The sequence below is a fragment of the Rutidosis leptorrhynchoides genome, chromosome 5 (genome assembly GCF_046630445.1).
Source record: "Rutidosis leptorrhynchoides isolate AG116_Rl617_1_P2 chromosome 5, CSIRO_AGI_Rlap_v1, whole genome shotgun sequence".
Taxonomy (NCBI): Eukaryota; Viridiplantae; Streptophyta; class Magnoliopsida; order Asterales; family Asteraceae; genus Rutidosis; species Rutidosis leptorrhynchoides.
Genome location: NC_092337.1, coordinates 338,592,943 through 338,612,165, shown reverse-complemented (window position 1 = coordinate 338,612,165; position 19,223 = coordinate 338,592,943). Strand labels below are relative to the sequence as shown.

Genomic DNA, 19,223 nt, shown 5'->3' with positions numbered 1-19,223 from the left:
GTACCATATCTTAGTGCAATTGGAGCTCTTATGTATCTTACAAATTGTACAAGACCTGACATTTCTTTTGCAGTTAATTTGTTGGCAAGGTTCAGCTCTGCTCCTACCAAAAGACACTGGAATGGGATCAAACACATATTTCGATACCTTCGAGGAACTACTGATTTAGGATTATTTTATTCTAACGAATCAAAACAAGATTTGGTTGGTTATGCAGATGCAGGTTATTTATCTGATCCACATAAAGCTAAATCTCAAACTGGATATGTATTCCTAAATGGAGGTACTGCAATATCATGGCGTTCTTAAAAACAAACACTTGTTGCTACATCGTCAAATCATGCCGAAGTGAAATTAAATCTTACTCCTCTCTTCGGCATATTTTCTTGGTTCTCTACTATTTAATTCAATATAGCAGTAAAGCTTTACTTGTTAATCTCATGTGTAGATTTTTCGCTGACCATTCGATTCGGATCAGCCACCATAGCAAAATCCTTCGTTACATTTTTTATTTTTTTTCTTTCCTTTAATCCTCTAATTTAATTTATTACTATCTTCAATATTTTCTTTTCCAATGAATCTTTTAATTTATACATTATTTCTCTTTATTATAACATGATCTTCTTTACTTTTAAATTGTTACCAAAAAAAAAAAAAAAAAACGTATATTATTTCTTTCCTCTTCTATATTATTTGCTTTCCTTATTCTAATTCTCATTTGTTTCTAATCAAATCAACCTTCAAAGTTTTCTTTATTTACTTTCCAAAATATCTTCATTCACCTATGTCCAAATTGCTAGATCCCTTAAAAAAAATAGATGAAGAATGTCAATGTGCAAATCGAGACTATCCAAGCTCCAAGATGAAGACATTAGATATATTTTAAATTTTATTTTTAATTTTATCAATTCTTGTATCGTATAGATGGGCTCGGTCCATTAGGGTCAGAATGTATAATTGTAATGTCTATATATAGTTGATTAATAATACAATTCAACCTACGGGGTTTCTATTATTATACAGTAGCGATATGCTTAATGAATTTCTATGACGTCGCTGATAATTCAAAAGGCTTATTCACTTTGTCGCCACACATCATAGCATATAGTTCGAAAGCATGACGTTAGACTCGAACGACCAAAACACATACATTCATTAGAAAGTCCTTGGAGGTTAATCAACGTAAAATGTGTTAAAAAGAGGGCAAGTTATGTAATTTGTATGTTTTGCGCTATGCGTGACGTGTGGTGTTAGACGCACGTCATCATCAACCTACACAAATATTAATTTACATTTTTAACTTATACCGCCACATCGTAGTCATAAGAGAAGAGGAGAAGGTGAAAGAAAAATAGAAAATAAAAAATAAAAAAAAAAGGGAAAAAGAAAAAGAAAAAACAAACGCGCATCTTTAGAAGGTACTAGGTATTTTAGGTATTTATTTATTTGCCTTGGTTTGGTTTTCGTTCCACAAAAAAAAAGAAAAAAGAAAAAAAAAAAAAACTGCGAGTAAAAAGAAAGAATAGGGGAAAAAGGTTATTCGCTGGTCTTCGTAATCCTCTAATCGCCGTCAATTATCATAGCCGGGGGGACGATTCAGGGCCGTTATTCCGTCGATAACTCCGTTACCCATCGAATTAGAATTTGGCTGTAGTATATGGTGAGTTTTTTTGGTTGGTATTTTTAATTTGAAGTATGTAATATATAGTAATTCGTTATCGTTAATTAACACCAAGCCCTAGCTAGTAGTTTTGATCAGAAAAACCTGAAATTGTTGTGATTTAAATTGGATATTTAATTAATTTGAAGCGCTTATGGTTTAGGGTTATTTTGTTTAGTTAATTTTGTCATTTCCAAATTAGGAAAAAAGAGTATATGTGTACAAACTTATATTGATTATAGTGACTAGAATCTGTTTAGTGTTTGGAACTTGGATAACCAGTGATGTTCATGTTTTTTTTCAGGAAAATATGAAAGATTCGTTTCATTTGGACAATGATAATGAAAACTTGGATGGGGATACTGAGCACATGGAAGAGGATGTTATGCCTGATATAGAAACTCGGGTCTCAGAGTTGGAAAAAACACAGAGATATAAAGATATAATGAAGAAAGTTGAGGATGCTCTTAAGAAGAAGGGGTCAGACGATCCAGAGTACAACCAGCTGATTGTGGAGTGTAATGCATTGTCAGTTGACATAGAAAATGAGATTGTCATTATCCATAATTCCATTCGTGATAAATACCGGCTCAAGTTTCCTGAGCTCGAGTCTCTTGTGGACCACCCGATTGATTATGCACGTGTGGTTAAGAAGATTGGGAATGAAATTGAAATAAACCCTGTAGATCTTGAAGGGCTGTTGCCTTCGGCTATTATTATGGTTATATCTGTTACAGCATCAACTACAAGTGGCAAACCACTTCCTGAGGATGTTTTTGAAAAGACCATTGAGGGATGTGATCGAGCTCTTACTCTTGATGAATCAAAGAAGAAAGTTGTTGATTTCTTTGAAAGTAGGATGGGGTACATTGCACCTAATCTTTCCGCCATTGTTGGGAATGCAGTTGCTGCAAAACTGATTGTGACAGCTGGTGGAGGTGGTCTATCATCACTAGCAAAGATGCCAGCTTCTAGTGTTCGGCTTTTGGGGGCAAAAAAGAAGAATTTGGCCGGTTTTTCTACTGCTACATCTCAATTTCGTGTCGGTTACATTGAGGAAACAGAGGTTTTTCAGACTACACCTCCTGCTCTCAAGATGCGTGCGTGTCGGCTGCTGGCAGCAAAGTCAACTCTTGCAGCACGTGTTGACTCAATAAGAGGTGATCCATCAGGAAGTCAAGGAAGAAGGTATCGTGAAGAAATTCGTAACAAGATTGAAATGTGGCAAAAGCAACCCAAACCACTCCGTGTCCGTGATTCTGAACCTAAGAAGAAAAGAGGTGGTCGCCGTCTTCGTAAAATGATGGAGAGGTATATGCACCTCACCACTGAGTAACCTTTTTTTTTTTTTTTCTTTTCTTTTTGTGGGAAGCTATATTAATGTGTTTTTGTTTTTAATTAATGTTTTTTTCTTTTTTTTCTGCTTGTTTTATCAGACATGCTATTACAGACATGCGGAAACTCGCTAATACAATGCACTTTGGGATACCTCAAGAAAGCTCCCTTGGGTAAGTAATTTGTTTGTTTCATCCACGTACGTTATTTTCTTCTTAGAGTTTTGGATGCACGCTTGCACTTGTCTTCAGAATACAACATCCTATCACACATTACTTTATCATTGCTTAATTGAACGAACTGAACATGAGACATAATAAATTTATTATTATAATAATTAAATAAAATAGAATAAAAAGCATGTAACTTGGTTGCGTTGCGGTTGTACACATACCACACATATTTAGCAACCTGTGACATTCAGTTCAATTTCGTCTAACGATTATTTACTTTTTCTTTTTTTGGGAGTATTTGGTGACTTAGTAGTCGGATAATTAACACCATAGTTTCGCAAACATTTGTTGATTTATAGTTTTGCCACCACATCAGATGACTTAAGTTTATACTTGCAGAAGCTTTATTGGGGAGCTAGATGAGAAGTTTGATGCAGGCTTGGATTTGTCAGCTCATCCTCTCAAGCCTATTATTACTCACTAATGAACCCCTACCACATGCGATGCTTCTTAATTTAAAGGTTGTCTGTTTCGATCTACCTTATCTACTCGTACCTGTGGCTTTTTTTTTTTTTTTTTTTTTTTTTAGCTTTTCATCGAATGTTGTCGATCCCATCTTTCTAGATCTTTTCATGAATTTATTTATGATGAATGTAATAATAATAATTGTAATCTTTTCTTAATCTTTGTCATCTCTTAATAGGTGTCACTTTCGAATTATCTATCTATATCTATCTTATCTTATAAATGGCTCATTTGAGTCTCTTACACTTTTAAACTAACCGAGTTATAACTTATTATTACTCACAATTATTAAGATTGCATTTATGTAACACCCACCCCCCCTTCTACAAACTAATTATGCACCACTCAGTATGCTTGCTCCCAACAAGACTTTTGGCGAAAGCATCAGCCACTTTTTCGGTTTAAATAACACCGGGTTTTATTTTTTTTCTTTTGTCTCACAAAATGTAAATCTATTTCAAACATATTTTTATTTTCTTATGAGAAACAAACTTACCTGCTATCTAACCTTGTTCTCAAAATAAATAAACTTCACTTTACCTATTTCACCAACACTATTTCCGGTTATAAAAATATCATCAACATAGACTAACAACATTATTATCACACCTTCAACATGTTTTACAAATAAATAATAATAATAATAACTCTTGTTTTGTTCAACTATAAAACTCGTAAGTTTTTCATTTCATTTTCTTTCAGACCTGTTTAGGCCATAAACCCTACTTTTAGATTCATTAAATATTATAATTTTTGGCAATATAATTTTTGGTACACACGGAGACAGAAATATTATATTTAATTTAAAGTTCTTAAATATCCAGAACGTGATCATTAGTCAGACACTTGTTAAAAAGGAATGACAAATAGTTTTTCTACTCTCAATTATAAAATTTGAATACATTAGTCAACGGAAAACCATAAACAGAACACTTATATCTTCTTGGCTAAGCTGAAAATTTTATCAACCCACATATGATCTCTGAGTATGCCACTTCCCTTTTAGGCTTTAGCTCCTAAATGTTCAGAACAAGAAAATCAACGAATTATGTCACCTGCAACGGAACATCAAATTGGCATATTCCTTTGTAAGTAACTAGAGGGGGTGAATAGTTACTTAATACGTTTTTAACACTTTTTCGATTGATCACCAAATTCGATTTTACTTTGATCAACCAACTCAACTCAAACTTGATGTGTGTAGTGTATATGTTCAAAATGATAAATAAAGTAATGTAAAGAACATAGACACAAGGATTTATAGTGGTTCGGGTGGATGTTAACTAATCCACCTTAATCCACTCCCCGATTACACTAATCGAGATTTGTTGCTTCACTAAGCACTTTTCTCCAAACCCGGTGAAGATCCGATTTACAAGTCTTCAATCTTCTTTAGTAGACAACAAACCTAATCTTTCTATCCCTTTGAAACATTAACTCTAACCTAGATCAACTTGTCTTCACCTTGGACAAGTATTAATCTTCAAATAAGATTAATCAACTTCCTAAGTCCCTTTAAGGAAGTAGATCACTAAGCTAGCATATGCTTCTACTAATTGAAGTTACAAGACTTATACACTTTGCAATGATGATCCTAACACAATAGTGGGACATACATTACATTAAGTAAACTCACAAGATAAATGATTTTGATTAGTAAGTTTACAACAACCCAATTCTATATCTATAAGATCATAGAATCTTCTCTTGCTTGATCACATTTGAGTAGTAATTGATGCACTTGTAATCACTGGAGATAAGCCTTTGAAATGTGCAAGAGGGTCAGCTTCAAATGCACTTAAATGTTTACCTTTTATAGTGGGATTCAAAAAATAGCCGTTGACACACGGTTGCCAGCACGGTCGACCGTGTTGCGACCGTGTGTGCCCGAGTCCAAAATTGGTATCCGTTGTATAGCCGTTTGACTCAGATTTGAACACCACATTTTGGCACCTTTACTCTTTCTAGCACCTGCAAAAAAAACCAAACATCCTATACAAGTACTATATGCATTAAGTGTGTGAGATTTGGTCTTATTGCATGAAAGTGACTAATCATTTCAAAAGTGGCAAACCCAACATTCTTGGAGAAGTGTCTTGATTGATATTTAGGGAAATTTCAGACTGGTCAAGACTTAGTTAGTCACTTTAATGCTCTTGGTTCTATTCTAAAGACTAGTCACTATGTCATTAACTTCCTAGTTTCAATTAATCACAAGTCATGTTCCATTTGAGTTTAGTTAGGGATTAATTGAATAATGTCTCTATAAGATAATCATGAAGTATGTAGAGACATTAAGGTTAAGTTATTCTTGAACAAGCAATCACACTTAGTTACTTAGACTAGAACAAATAGGCAATTGACTATAATTTTATTGTAAACCATTTTACACTTAATCTATTGGAGTAGGTTAGTTACTTGAATCCTAACTAATGAGCACATAGCAAACATATTAATCAAGTTGACAAGTTTATGAGTATTAAGCATATTGGCAAGTAGCATGTAATACTCACATAGCAAGAGATAGTTATTCTAAGATCAATCATATAGATACTTGCACAACTTATAATTCAAGCATTTAATAAGTATAATGTGCAATATAACACATTACATGATTAATGTCTAAGCACACATTAATGTCCAACACATGCACAAGGGAAGAGTAATCTCTAGTTGGGACTTGGTGACCATCCTAAATATATCTAAGTTTGTTTTAGGATTACAAGTCATTAATAGTTAACCTTGAGAGCATTGTTCCTCATTTAGCCTTAATTAATCACTAAGTCATTTCTAATAGCAATCATTTTTCTAGTGACATTGGCTTAAGTGTGTTGGTACTTGATGATCATACTAGGATATCTAGATAAGAATTAAGATCACAAGCTGTTGATTAACACTTATGTGTTATGCCTAATCTTGGTTAATTTGTCATTAAGATGTCATTAGGCGTAATTAATCACGATTAATGTTTTTATGACCAAAACTCAATTGAGTATGGAGAGGGCATCTATTCTAAGCATGTTGAGAAAGGTTTCATGAATTATAGATATCGGGAACTAGTAAAACTTTATTTGGTCAAAAACGGTGACAGAAGAAACTGCGATCGCACTGCGGTTGACCGTGGTGGCGACCGTGCAACTTATTTTCACAAAACTGCGTTGCAATTCAGTTTGGGGTTTCACGCTTGACTATGCGGTCGACCGTACCTCGACCGTGTGTCTTCCTGAACTTTTAATTTCATTCTTTAACCTATGTTTGACTTGGTCGTTTGCAAGATAAAGTATGGATTAGTGACCTTGTGTTTTTTATGTTAAGATGTCAGTCATCACTTGTGCATATGTATGTGTCATCATCAAAACATATTCTTTGGTTAATCATACTTTGGTTAATCATACTTAAGTTTATCGTTTAGTGCATTAACCCACATTCAACCAACATTCTCCCCCTTTTTGATGATGACAAACATACAAGTGATGAGGGACATTTTTCTATAAATACGCAAGTGTTAACAATCACTTGTATCCATCTTTCTCCCCCTTTTGTCGAAGCAAAAAGGTTAGCTCCCCCTAGAACTAAGCTCACCCTTAGAACAAAACTCCTCCTTAAATTGTGCACATTGGAGAAACATATATATTAAAACACAACAAGCACATATTTTATTCAAAGCACGTACTAAGCACATATAATTCATACATAGATAATACATGATAGTCAAAAGAAGCTCAATTATCATGATGAGAGGAGTGACCCTTGTCCTTGTCCTCAAGTCGTGATAATCTTCGACCAAGTTTTTGAATGTTTCCATGAGTTACACTGTTTTGTCCCTATGTCGAAAGAGAACAAAAGTTAGGTGGATTTTCAAGAGGAGGTTCTTGGATATGCTTGGTTGAAGCTTTGCATATTGGATATGAAGAGACTTGAATGGAATGATGAAACGGAGATGTCATTCCAACATATGCGAAAAGCTTGGTCAGATGGAGACCATACGGAAGTGACACATGAGAATGTTGACTTGCATGTTGCATTCTTGATGCCATGAAGTGTACAACATTTACTTCGTGGAGTTCAGAAGACACCATATGAAGGTTACATCATTTGCATCCAGTCAATCCAGTAGTTCCCCCTTTTCGTAAACATTTGCAGTGATGATTTGTTTCCAAAGATCATACGTTGATGCAAGATGTTGACAAAGGAATCCATCTTTTTTGATGAATTCGGGTCTAAGAGTTCCGTTGCACATAATATCTAGTGCATTGTCTTTCTTTACCCATTTAGGAAATTCATTGAACGAATTTGGTTCTAGAAAGAATGTTCGACCTTCTCTCGGAACATCCATAATATTTCCAAATTCTTTAAGCGTTAATGAATAACTTCTTCCATAAAGAGAAAATGAGATTTTCTCATAATTGTGTGAGAATTGAAAATTCTCATAGAATTCATTGATGTGAAGGGGATAAAGTGATCTTCTTAGATTAAGAAAGACATCCCACTTGATGTTTGAGAAGCTTTCAAGAGAGTAGGTAGTGAGATGATGTGTAAGAACTTCTCGCCCTTCAACAATAGACCTCATTGTGAAGAGCTTTTGTTTTTCAAAGAGATGTTTGGAGTAGTTAAAGTGGATGTGAATTTGTTGAATGCAATTGCTTTAATAGACAAATGATGAATGTTGTCTAGTAAACTTTAATGAGGTAGGTAGCTGAATTGAGAGCACTTTGACAGAGATATCAATTTGTCCTTTTGCAATCTATTGATCATTGAATTTATGCAAGAGTGTTAGGACAAATCAATCGTGTCAGGTGTTCTGCGGTCGAACCACGGTCAACCGTGGGAGCAGCCGTACAGTGACAAATTTATACTTTTGCAAGCAAAATCAACTTAAGCACACAACAAGCACCACATAAGCAAAATCAACTTAAGCACAAAATAAACACCATGTTACTAGTTATCTTATACATAATTGTTTTAGTGCCATCATTTAAGCACTTCACAGAGTACACAAATAAAGATCATTATCTCAAACACACGTTATGCCCTATTGAAAGAAATTGTTTTGACAAATCCCTTCAACGCTTTCTTGATCCTAGAGTGATTTTCACTAAGATCTCTTCCTCTCGCTTCAAAATCCTGTCGATCTTGGTTTCAAAATTCGAATTAACAAATTCTTGATGTTCCCGTAAGTTTGCTTCCTCATTTTCTATCTCCTCTTCATCCGATTCTTCCTCTGGTTGATAGTTCTCAATCTCTTCGAGATCCTCTTGAAGACTCGATCTTCTTCCACGAGAGGATTCTCCTAGACGACCACTTCGGATGATGGTTGACTTATCCGGTGGCTCGAATGAAGGTTGTTGAACAATAGCGTGTGTCACTTTGAGGTAGCTGACAAGCTGTTCAGATGCATTCCATACGGAAGAGATCTAGTTGATTCAGTCATTAGGTTGCTCATTCGGGATGCCATCAGAAACGCCACATTAATCTTCATATTTAATTCAATTGCCCACATCACAAAAATCTGGGTGACATGAATGTTAGCATGGTTTCCCAGCCTACAGTAGATGTTGTGGTCAATGATTTTGTTCAAGATATCCAGATCTAATCGGAGATCCTTTTCGGTTAGTCCCTTGGATAGGATTTCTGAGTGATTGGAGTTAGGTTTGCAAAGTAAGGTTAGTACATCGGTAGCTTGAATAAACCCTGGAAGATGTTCTAGTTTATGTCGTCTACTGTAGAACTCCATTCCTTCAGTAGGAACACCCAGAATTTCACCAAACGTGCTGAGAGGAAATTCCCACCACTTTTTGTTAAGATGAAATCTTATCATCTTAGTTTCTGTATTGAAACTATAATTGGCATATAACTCTCTTATCAACTCGGGATATATAGGTCCATTGATTAGAACGAACGAACCTAGATACCTCTGAAACAGCTTGTCAATTACTTTAGGGAATGCTTCAAGACTTATGATTCTTCCTTCTGATATTGCTCTTGTTTTGAGCCATTTCTTGTTATATGTTGTACGTTGTCTCGCATCAGTTGGAGGATTATATCTATTCTCTCCTCCTCTAGATTGAGCATCTCGGGTCCTTGCCATTTTCTACACAATGATACTTCAAATTAATTCAAAGTGTATAATTTCAATTGTAGGCAACAAGTTTTGCAAACTTTAATAACCATCAATACTTAGACGTTTTGATGTTAATGTTCTTCACATTTTCACTCTTCATTAGTGTCAATGAGTTTGCAACTAGATTAAGATTTTCACAAAGTTCATATGTGTTCTAGACTTTTGAAATCATAATCAAGACATGTTTTGACATTCAACATTATTACACTCAATTTGCAACAATGTCGTTCACATCATATGAACAATGCTTCTATGAAAATCTAACCTAGATGTATAATGAACCCTAGAATTATCCAAAGTTAAATTAATGCATAGATTTACAATATCATTACTACAATTGTTTCTAAATTGTTCTTCAAGAACAATTTCAATTGTTTGCATCAATTTAGGTTTTGATTCATTCTAGTTAGGGTTTCTTCATAACCCTAATTCATCATACAAACACAATTGGATGTTAGGAAAGCAAGGATTAATCATACCGAAAGTAGGAATTGAAATTGAGGGAATGAGTGTTCTTCTCCGTGCGGTCGATCCCCTCAGCCGTGTGTAGGTGTGTGTGTTTTGAAGTGGGTTGAAAAGAAATAAAAGTGAGGGTTTAGTTCAATTTAAAACAGAATCATCCCACGCACGGTCGAAGCACGGTCGACCGTGATGTTAGCCGTGCGGATATTTTTCCACGTACATGACAGGAGTCTGCGGTCGAGTATACGGTCAGCCGTGGTGTTGCCGTGGATCCTTCTGATCACTCGTTTCTTCACTTCTTCTTTCTTCGAACGCGTTTTGATGATTCTTAGGTTCTATAGAATACTTGAGGACAAGTTTTCTTTTCCTAACATTGAATGATTGCATCCTCCCGATGTTTAATCATCAATGACACGTAATATACGATATATATATATATATATATATATATATATATATATATATATATATATATATATATATATATATATATATATATATTATATTTAATCACACATAGTATACATAAAACGCATCAATCTAGTATTTAGCATGCATCACATGTTTTCACATAAACACGCAATCCTAAGGCAAGTAAGCTTCCTACATTTAATCTTTTAAAATCATTTTTCAAAAACAATTTGCATTTGTAAGAAAAACCTTTCTTTTATACAAAGTCTTTTGAGAAGGTTATTCTCATTAGCTTTTTGATCATTGATTTTGATTGATTTTAAGATTACCCAATCCTTGACTTATCCCTACCATGGAATTGCTAGTTTGGTCCATTTTTCCCATGTTTTCAATTTTCCTAATAATAGACAATGGACTTTGATTACAAAATTTGTGTTTGCTAGAGTCGTGACATACATTCATTTCATGTTTACCTCTTGATGAATCACAAATAGTTATCCTTTCAAGTTTTCTTTTCAAGGTGTTATTTTCATCAATTAAAACCTTGTTAAGTTGTCTAACTTTGTGTAATTCTTTCTCCAAAAGTTTACTTTGTCACGACTACTATCATACACAAATTTAATAGTCTTGTAATCATCTAACAATTCTTCATAATTAGAAGGATAGAATACATGTACCTCATTGCAATCCATGCTTGAGACATCGTCTTCTTTAAATGGAGATTCAACCTCTTCTTCACTTTGACCATCTTGATCCAAATTATTCCAAGAACTCATGAGGCAAAAGTCTTCATTTTCATTCAACCCTTTTGCTTGAAAATCACCAACCATTTCCAAACCCTTTTCTATTCCTTCACCCTTTAAACTCCTGGAGTTTAAATCTTCTTGAGAACATAGTGAGTCCCAACATTCTTTTGCACTTTCACATGAGATAATCTTTAATCTTTCTTCACTAAGAAGAATTCCATGAAGTAGTGAAATTGCATCAAATTGTTTCAAAACATCATTGTTTTGAAATGTTGACTTCACTAGTCTTGAACTAGCTTGTGGTACAAAGTCTCCTACTTTGATTATTCTCCACAAGTAGTAATCCTTGGATTTGAGATAAGACTTAAATCTTGATTTCCACACATCAATATTCATCTTATCAAATATTGATGCTTCTTTCATCAATTCTTCCAAGTATCCCATGGTTTGAGTTGATCCGAGAATCGTTGACTCAAGTTTTTACACAAAACGAATTTTGACGCTTTCGCGATCGTTTGTAGCACAATGATTTGAGCAACCGCTCTGATACCAATTGTAAGTAATTAGAGGGGGGTGAATAGTTACTTAATACGTTTTTAACACTTTTTCGATTGATCACCAAATTCGATTTTACTTTGATCAACCAACTCAACTCAAACTTGATGTGTGTAGTGTATATGTTCAAAATGATAAATAAAGTAATGTAAAGAACATACGCACAATGATTTATAGTGGTTCGGGTGGATGTTAACTAATCCATCATAATCCACTCCCCGGTTACACTAATCGGGATTTGTTGCTTCACTAAGCACTTTTCTCCAAATAAGATTAATCAACTTCCTAAGTCCCTTTAAGGAAGTAGATCACTAAGCTAGCCTATGCTTCTACTAATTGAAGTTACAAGACTTATACACTTTGCAATGATGATCCTAACACAATACTAGAACATACATTACATTAAGTAAACTCACAAGATAAATGATTTTGATTAGTAAGTTTACAACAACCTAATTCTATATCTATAAGATCATAGAATCTTCTCTTGCTTGATCACATTTGAGTAGTAATTAATGCACTTGTGATCACTGGAGATAAGCCTTTGAAATGTGCAAGAGGGTCAGCTTGAAATGAGCTTAAATGTTTGCCTTTTATAGTGGGATTCAAAAAATAGCCGTTGACACACAGTTGCCAGCACGGTCGACCGTGGTGCGACCGTGCGTGATCCAGTCCAAAATTTGTATCCGTTGTATAACCGTTTAACTCAGATTTGAACACCACATTTTGGCACCTTTACTCCTTCTAGCACCTGCAAAAGAAACCAAACATCCTATACAAGTACTATATGCATTAAGTGTGTGAGATTTGGTCTTATTGCATGAAAGTGACTAATCATTTCAAAAGTGACAAACCCAACATTCTTGGAGAAGTGTCTTGATTGATATTTAGAGAAATTTCAGATTGGTCAAGACTTAGTTGGTCACTTTAATGCTCTTGATTCAATTCTAAAGACTAGTCACTATGCCATTAACTTCCTAGTTTCAATTAATCACAAGTCATGTTCCATTTGAGTTTAGTTAGGGATTAATTGAATAATGTCTCTATAAGATAATCATGAAGTATGTAGAGATATTAAGGTTAAGTTATTCTTGAACAAGCAATCACACTTATTTACTTAGACTAGACCAAATAGGCAATTGACTATAATTTCATTGTAAACCATTTTACACTTAATCTATTGGAGTAGGTTAGTTACTTGAATCCTAACTAATGAGCACATAGTAAACATTTTATTCAAGTTGACAAGTTTATGAGTATTAAGCATATTGACAAGTAGCATGTAATACTCACATAGAAAGAGATAGTTATTCTAAGATCAATCATATAGATACTTGCACAACTTATAATTCAAGCACTTAATAAGTATAATGTGCAATATAACACATTACATGATTAATGTGTAAGCACACATTAATCTCCAACACATGCACAAGGGAAGAGCAATCTCTAGTTGGGACTTTGTAACCATCCTAAATGTATCTAAGTGTGTTTTAGGATTACAAGTCATTACTAGTTAACCTTGAGAGCATTGTTCCTCATTTAGCCTTAATTAATCACTAAGTCATTTCTAATAGCAATCATTTTTCTAGTGACATTGGCTTAAGTGTGTTGGTACTTGATGATGATACTAAGGATATCTAGATAAGAATTAAGATCACAAGTTGTTGATTAACACTTATGTGTTATGCCTAATCTTGGTTAATTTGTCATTAAGATGTCATTAGGCGTAATTAATCACGATTAGTGTTTTTATGACCAAAACTCAATTGAGTATGGAGAGGCATCAATTCTGAGCATGTTGAGAAAGGTTTCATGATGTCGGGAACTAGTCAAACTTTATTTGGTCAAAAACGGTGACAGAAGAAACTGCGGTCGCACTGCGGTTGACCGTGGTGGCGACCGTGCAACTTGTTTTCACAAAACTGCGTTGCAATTCAGTTTATGGTTTCACGGTTGACTATGCGGTCGACCGTACCTCGACCGTGTGTCTTCCTAAACTTTTATTTTCATTCTTTAACCTATGTTTGACTTGGTCGTTTGCAAGATAAAGTATGGATTAGTGACCTTGCGTGTTTTATGTTAAGATGTCAGTCATCACTTGTGCATATGTATGTGTCATCATCAAAACATATTCTTTGGTTAATCATACTTAAGTTTATCGTTTAGTGCATTAACCCACATTCAACCAACATCCTTTAATACAGTGAATGATATTGAACGGAGTTAAAGTTAAGAACGTTGACTCACTTTATGACCTTAACTGGGCCCAGATTCAAACAACCAAAGGAAACTGTCTCTCCACCTCTATGCATTTGCAGCACATTGGTTCACCTGCATTAATCAAGTACAGAGCTTGATAAAGAAAGTGTAGCAATTATGGTTACACTTAACTTAGCATACAAACAGATTTTATTTGGGTCAAGTTGAGTATATGATCCAACCACCACAAACCATGTTAACATAATCAAGAGAATATATTATTCTATGTTCTATTAACTGCACCTTAGGTTCCCATTTAAGGCCATTTTGACATAATTAAGAGAATACCATACAAGTATACAATAAGTTCCATCAAGTACCTTAGTTTCCCACTTGGGCTCTTCTTATCAGCAGGGTACAAAAAAAATACCCCAGTAAAGTAAGGCCCAATGAATATCAGCAACCATACTAGCAATCATACTGTAACATATATAATGAAACATAATTTAATCCATATAGAATAAGAATCAACAAGTTATACTCAAAAACCTTTCACATTAAATCTTAAACAATTCTTATAACAATATAAATATATACCTTCTGATATACCTTAGAGATTTTGCAGATGATTTATAATGTATGGGTGGGTGAGTATAAACTCTCCAAGGGATGGATAAAGGGTAAACCCATTCACACCAATCCAATACTTAACACAAGCTGAAAACAAATGGATTTCTCAATGAGCTCATTAAGTAGATAACAAATTATCTTTAAAAATGTAAATCCGGAAAATCACACTACAAAATAAAATATGTAAAAGAAAATAAATAAAAACAAAAGGTTATATAGTTCAGATGGGATGTATACAGTTCATATGGAAACACCACAGTCGTGTTGGAGGATCCATCGAGCGGATCAAAAGCAACACAATAACTGCGTAATTTCCATATAATTTGAGAAGTGAATAAAGGTAAAAGATAATATAGAAATATAAGATAGATCAGATCAAAAAGAAAAATAAATAAAAAAATGCTAAAAAGGGAATGTATATGGGTCTCATTTTTCACGATTGGACGGTTCAACAATTATAGCCTCTTCATCCTCTTCAGAAACAAGAATGTACAGAAAGAGCAGTAAGCAAAACAGGTAAAAGGATATAATGTAGAGTGTAAGTAACTAGAGGGGAGTGAATAGTTACTTAATACGTTTTAACAATTTTTCGATTGATCACCAAATTAGATTTTACTTTGATCAACCGACTCAACTCAAACTTGATGTGTGTAGTGTATATGTTCAAAATGATAAATGAAGTAATGTAAATAACATAGACACAAGGATTTATAGTGGTTCGGGTGGATGTTAACTAATCCACCTTAATCCACTCCCCGATTACACTAATCGGGACTTGTTGCTTCACTAAGCACTTTTCTCCAAACCCGGTGGAGATCCGATTTACATGTCTTCAATCTTATTTAGTAGACAACAAACCTAATCTTTCTATCCCTTTGAAAGATCAACTCTAACCTAGATCAACTTGTCTTCACCTTGGACAAGTATTAATCTCCGAATAAGATTAATCAACTTCCTAAGTCCCTTTAAGGAAGTAGATCACTAAGCTAGCCTATGCTTCCACTAATTGAAGTTACAAGACTTATACACTCTGCAATGATGATCCTAACACAATACTAGGATATACATTACATTAAGTAAACTCACAAGATAAATGAATTTGATTAGTAAGTTTACAACAACCCAATTCTATATCTATAAGATCATAGAATCTTCTCTTGCTTGATCACATTTGAGTAGTAGTTGATGCACTTGTGATCACTGGAGATAAGCCTTTAAAATGTGCAAGAGAGTCAGCTTCAAATGCACTCAAATGTTTGCCTTTTATAGTGAGATTCAAAAAATAGCCGTTGACACACGGTTGCCAGCACGGTCGACCGTGGTGCGATCGTGCGTGCTCCAGTCCAAAATTGGTATCCGTTGTATAGCCGTTTGACTCAGATTTGAACACCACATTTTGGCACCTTTACTCCTTCTAGCACCTGCAAAAGGAACCAAACATCCTATACAAGTACTATATGCATTAAGTGTGTGAGATTTGGTCTTATTGCATGAAAGTGACTAATCATTCCAAAAGTGGCAAACCCAACATTCTTGGAGAAGTGTCTTGATTGATATTTAGGGAAATTTTAGATTGGTCAAGACTTAGTTCGTCACTTTAATGCTCTTGGTTCAATTCTAAAGGCTAGTCACTATATCATTAACTTCCAAGTTCCAATTAATCACAAGTCATGTTTCATTTGAGTTTAGTTAGGGATTAATTGAATAATGTCTCTATAAGATAATCATGAAGTATGTAGAGACATTAAGGTTAAGTTATTCTTGATCAAGCAATCACACTTAGTTACTTAGACTAGACCAAATAGACAATTGACTATAGTTTCATTGGGAACCATTTTACACTTAATCTATTGGAGTGAGTTAGTTACTTGAATCCTAACTAATGTGCACATGGCAAACATATTAAGTTGACAAGTTTATGAGTATTAAGCATATTAGCAAGTAGCAAGTAATACTCACATAGCAAGAGATAGTTATTCTAATATCAATCATATAGATACTTGTACAACTTATGATTCAAGCACTTAATAAGTTTAATGTGCATTATAGCACATTGCATGATTAATGTGTAAGCACAAATTAATGTCCAACACATGCACAAGGGAAGAGCAATCTCTAGTTGGGACTTGGTGACCATCCTAAATGTATCTAAGTGTGTTTTAGGATTACAAGTCATTTCTAGTTTAACCTTGAGATCATTGTTCTTCATTTAGCCTTAATTAATCACTAAGTCATTTCTAATAGCAATCATTGTTCTAGTGACATTGGCTTACGTGTGTTGATACTTGATGATCATACTAAGAATATCTAGATAAGAACTAAGATCACAAGTTGTTGATTAACACTTATGTGTTATGCCTAATCTTGGTTAATTTGTCATTAAGATGTCATTAGGCGTAATTAATCACAATTAGTGTTTTTATGACCAAAACTCAATTGAGTATGGAGAGGACATCTATTTTAAGTATGTTTAGAAAGGTTTCATGAATTATAGATGCTGGGAACTAGTCAAACTTTATTTGGTCAAAAACGGAGACAGAAGAAACTGCGGTCGGTGCGGTTGACCGTGGGGGCGACCGTGCAACTTGTTTTCTCAAAATTTCGTTGCAATTCAGTTTGGGGTTTCACGGTTGACTATGCGGTCGACCGTAGCTCGACCGTGTGTTTGCCTGAACTTTTAATTTCATTCTTTAACTTATGTTTGACTTGGTCATTTGCAAGATAAAGTATGGATTAGTGACCTTGCGTGTTTTATGTTAAGATGTGAGTCATCACTTATGCGTATGTGTGTGTGTCATCATCAAAACACATTCGTTGGTTAATTACACTTTGGTTAACTATACTTACGTTTATCGTTTAGTGTATTAACCCACATTCAACCAACATTCTCCCCCTTTTTGATGATGACAAACATACAAGTGATGAGGGAAATTTTGCTATAAATACGCAAGTGTTAACAATCACTTGTATCCATCTTTCTCCCCCTTTTGTCGAAGCAAAAAGGTTAGCTCCCCCTGGAACTAAGCTCGCCCTATGAACAAAACTCCCCCTTAAATTGTGCACGTTGGGAAAAAAATATATATTAAAACACAACAAGCACACATTTTATTCAAAGCAAACATGAAACATAGTAATGCATATATGAAAATATGCATGGAAGATACAGTAGAACAATCCTAAGTTTGCTCTACATGGGATGAGATGTGCTTGGGTGAGATGAGCATTTTCCACAAACAAGATTGTTCAGAAAGCGTCTCAAGATCTTGTGGGTTCGACGATTCTGACGATGAAGAATGGACATTTGAGTGAAGGATAATAGTGCAATGAACTGGTCATCTTCCACCCTATCATCAGAACCTGTAACACTCCAGGCAGGTGTGTTCTCTCCTTCTGTTTCTTCGTTAAAAGGTCGAACTGAATCATAGTTGATTGGGAGGGAAGTAAGACCAACCGGATGTACGTCATGAACGCACAGTTGTGTAAAGAGCTTTGTGAAATGTGCTCCATAGGGAAGACAGAGAGATTCATTGTACACCAGCCCATTCATCCTTTTTGCCATGAATAGTGCCATGTTGACTTGAATTCGGTGTTGGAGACACCAGAGTAGTGAGGCTTCACAGGCATGAATGTTTGTGGATAGTGTTTCCCCTTTGCAGTAAATATTTTGACTTATGACTTTGAGCCAAAGGTCAAACTTAGGTGCAAGATGATTGTAACAACCCAACCCAATAACCGACCAAAAACAGTCCCCAAAATTTTTTTTGAAAACTGCTGAACATAGGAGTGCGCGGCGCGCTCCCCTTGTAGTGCGCGGCGTGCACAACTCAGTCCAGGTTCTGTCCGGACTGTTTTTGACTCGTAAAAAGATTGACCACTTTCCGACATTTTTAGACCGAACGCTTTTCACAACAAGCTTATATATGTAAAACTAACATGAATCAAACATAAAATCAAGTTTTACAAAGCGGGGCCCACATCGACCCGAAGTACGTGTTTAATACAAATCATGAGTTTCGACCACAAAAAGTTTAAATACCAAACGACCCTACGAGCATGGTGTTTGGGGTTAAACTACCCAAGTCTCGGTCAACTCCAAAAGCTATCAAATCCAAAAGCGTCCCCTAACAACAATCGGGATCTCTAGTCCAAACGTATGCCCTTACCCTTATCCACGCTGGAACCTATAAAATGGTAAACAACGAGAGGGTAAGCTAACGCTTAGTGAGTAGAATAAATATATACATGCATATAAAACTTACCTACTCGCATCCACGATATCATATAACACATACAAACGCATAACGTCTCAATATACAAGCTAGCATCATCAATTCGTACAACTAGCAACATCAATAGCATAATATTCATAATAATAATTAAATGCTAACGTCAAACGACTATAA

At 34.8% G+C, this 19,223-nt stretch overlaps 1 protein-coding gene and 1 long non-coding RNA gene across 2 annotated transcripts; one reads left to right on the top strand and one right to left on the bottom strand.

Annotated features, from left to right (window-relative positions):
* Nucleotides 1-1,497: 1,497 nt before the first annotated feature.
* On the top strand, nucleotides 1,498-3,851 carry LOC139846994 (U4/U6 small nuclear ribonucleoprotein Prp31 homolog). Its single transcript, XM_071836590.1, has 4 exons — nucleotides 1,498-1,660; nucleotides 1,965-2,971; nucleotides 3,097-3,168; nucleotides 3,568-3,851. Exons 1-4 carry the CDS (start codon nucleotides 1,658-1,660, stop codon nucleotides 3,650-3,652), a joined length of 1,167 nt encoding a protein of 388 aa, XP_071692691.1. The 5' UTR covers nucleotides 1,498-1,657; the 3' UTR covers nucleotides 3,653-3,851.
* A 721-nt stretch (nucleotides 3,852-4,572) lies between these two features.
* On the bottom strand, nucleotides 4,573-14,672 carry LOC139847182 (uncharacterized). The gene is made up of 3 exons (XR_011759355.1): nucleotides 14,571-14,672; nucleotides 14,239-14,322; nucleotides 4,573-4,709 (listed from the first exon to the last, which is right to left on the bottom strand). It is a non-coding gene; the product is annotated as an uncharacterized lncRNA (long non-coding RNA).
* Nucleotides 14,673-19,223: the final 4,551 nt, after the last annotated feature.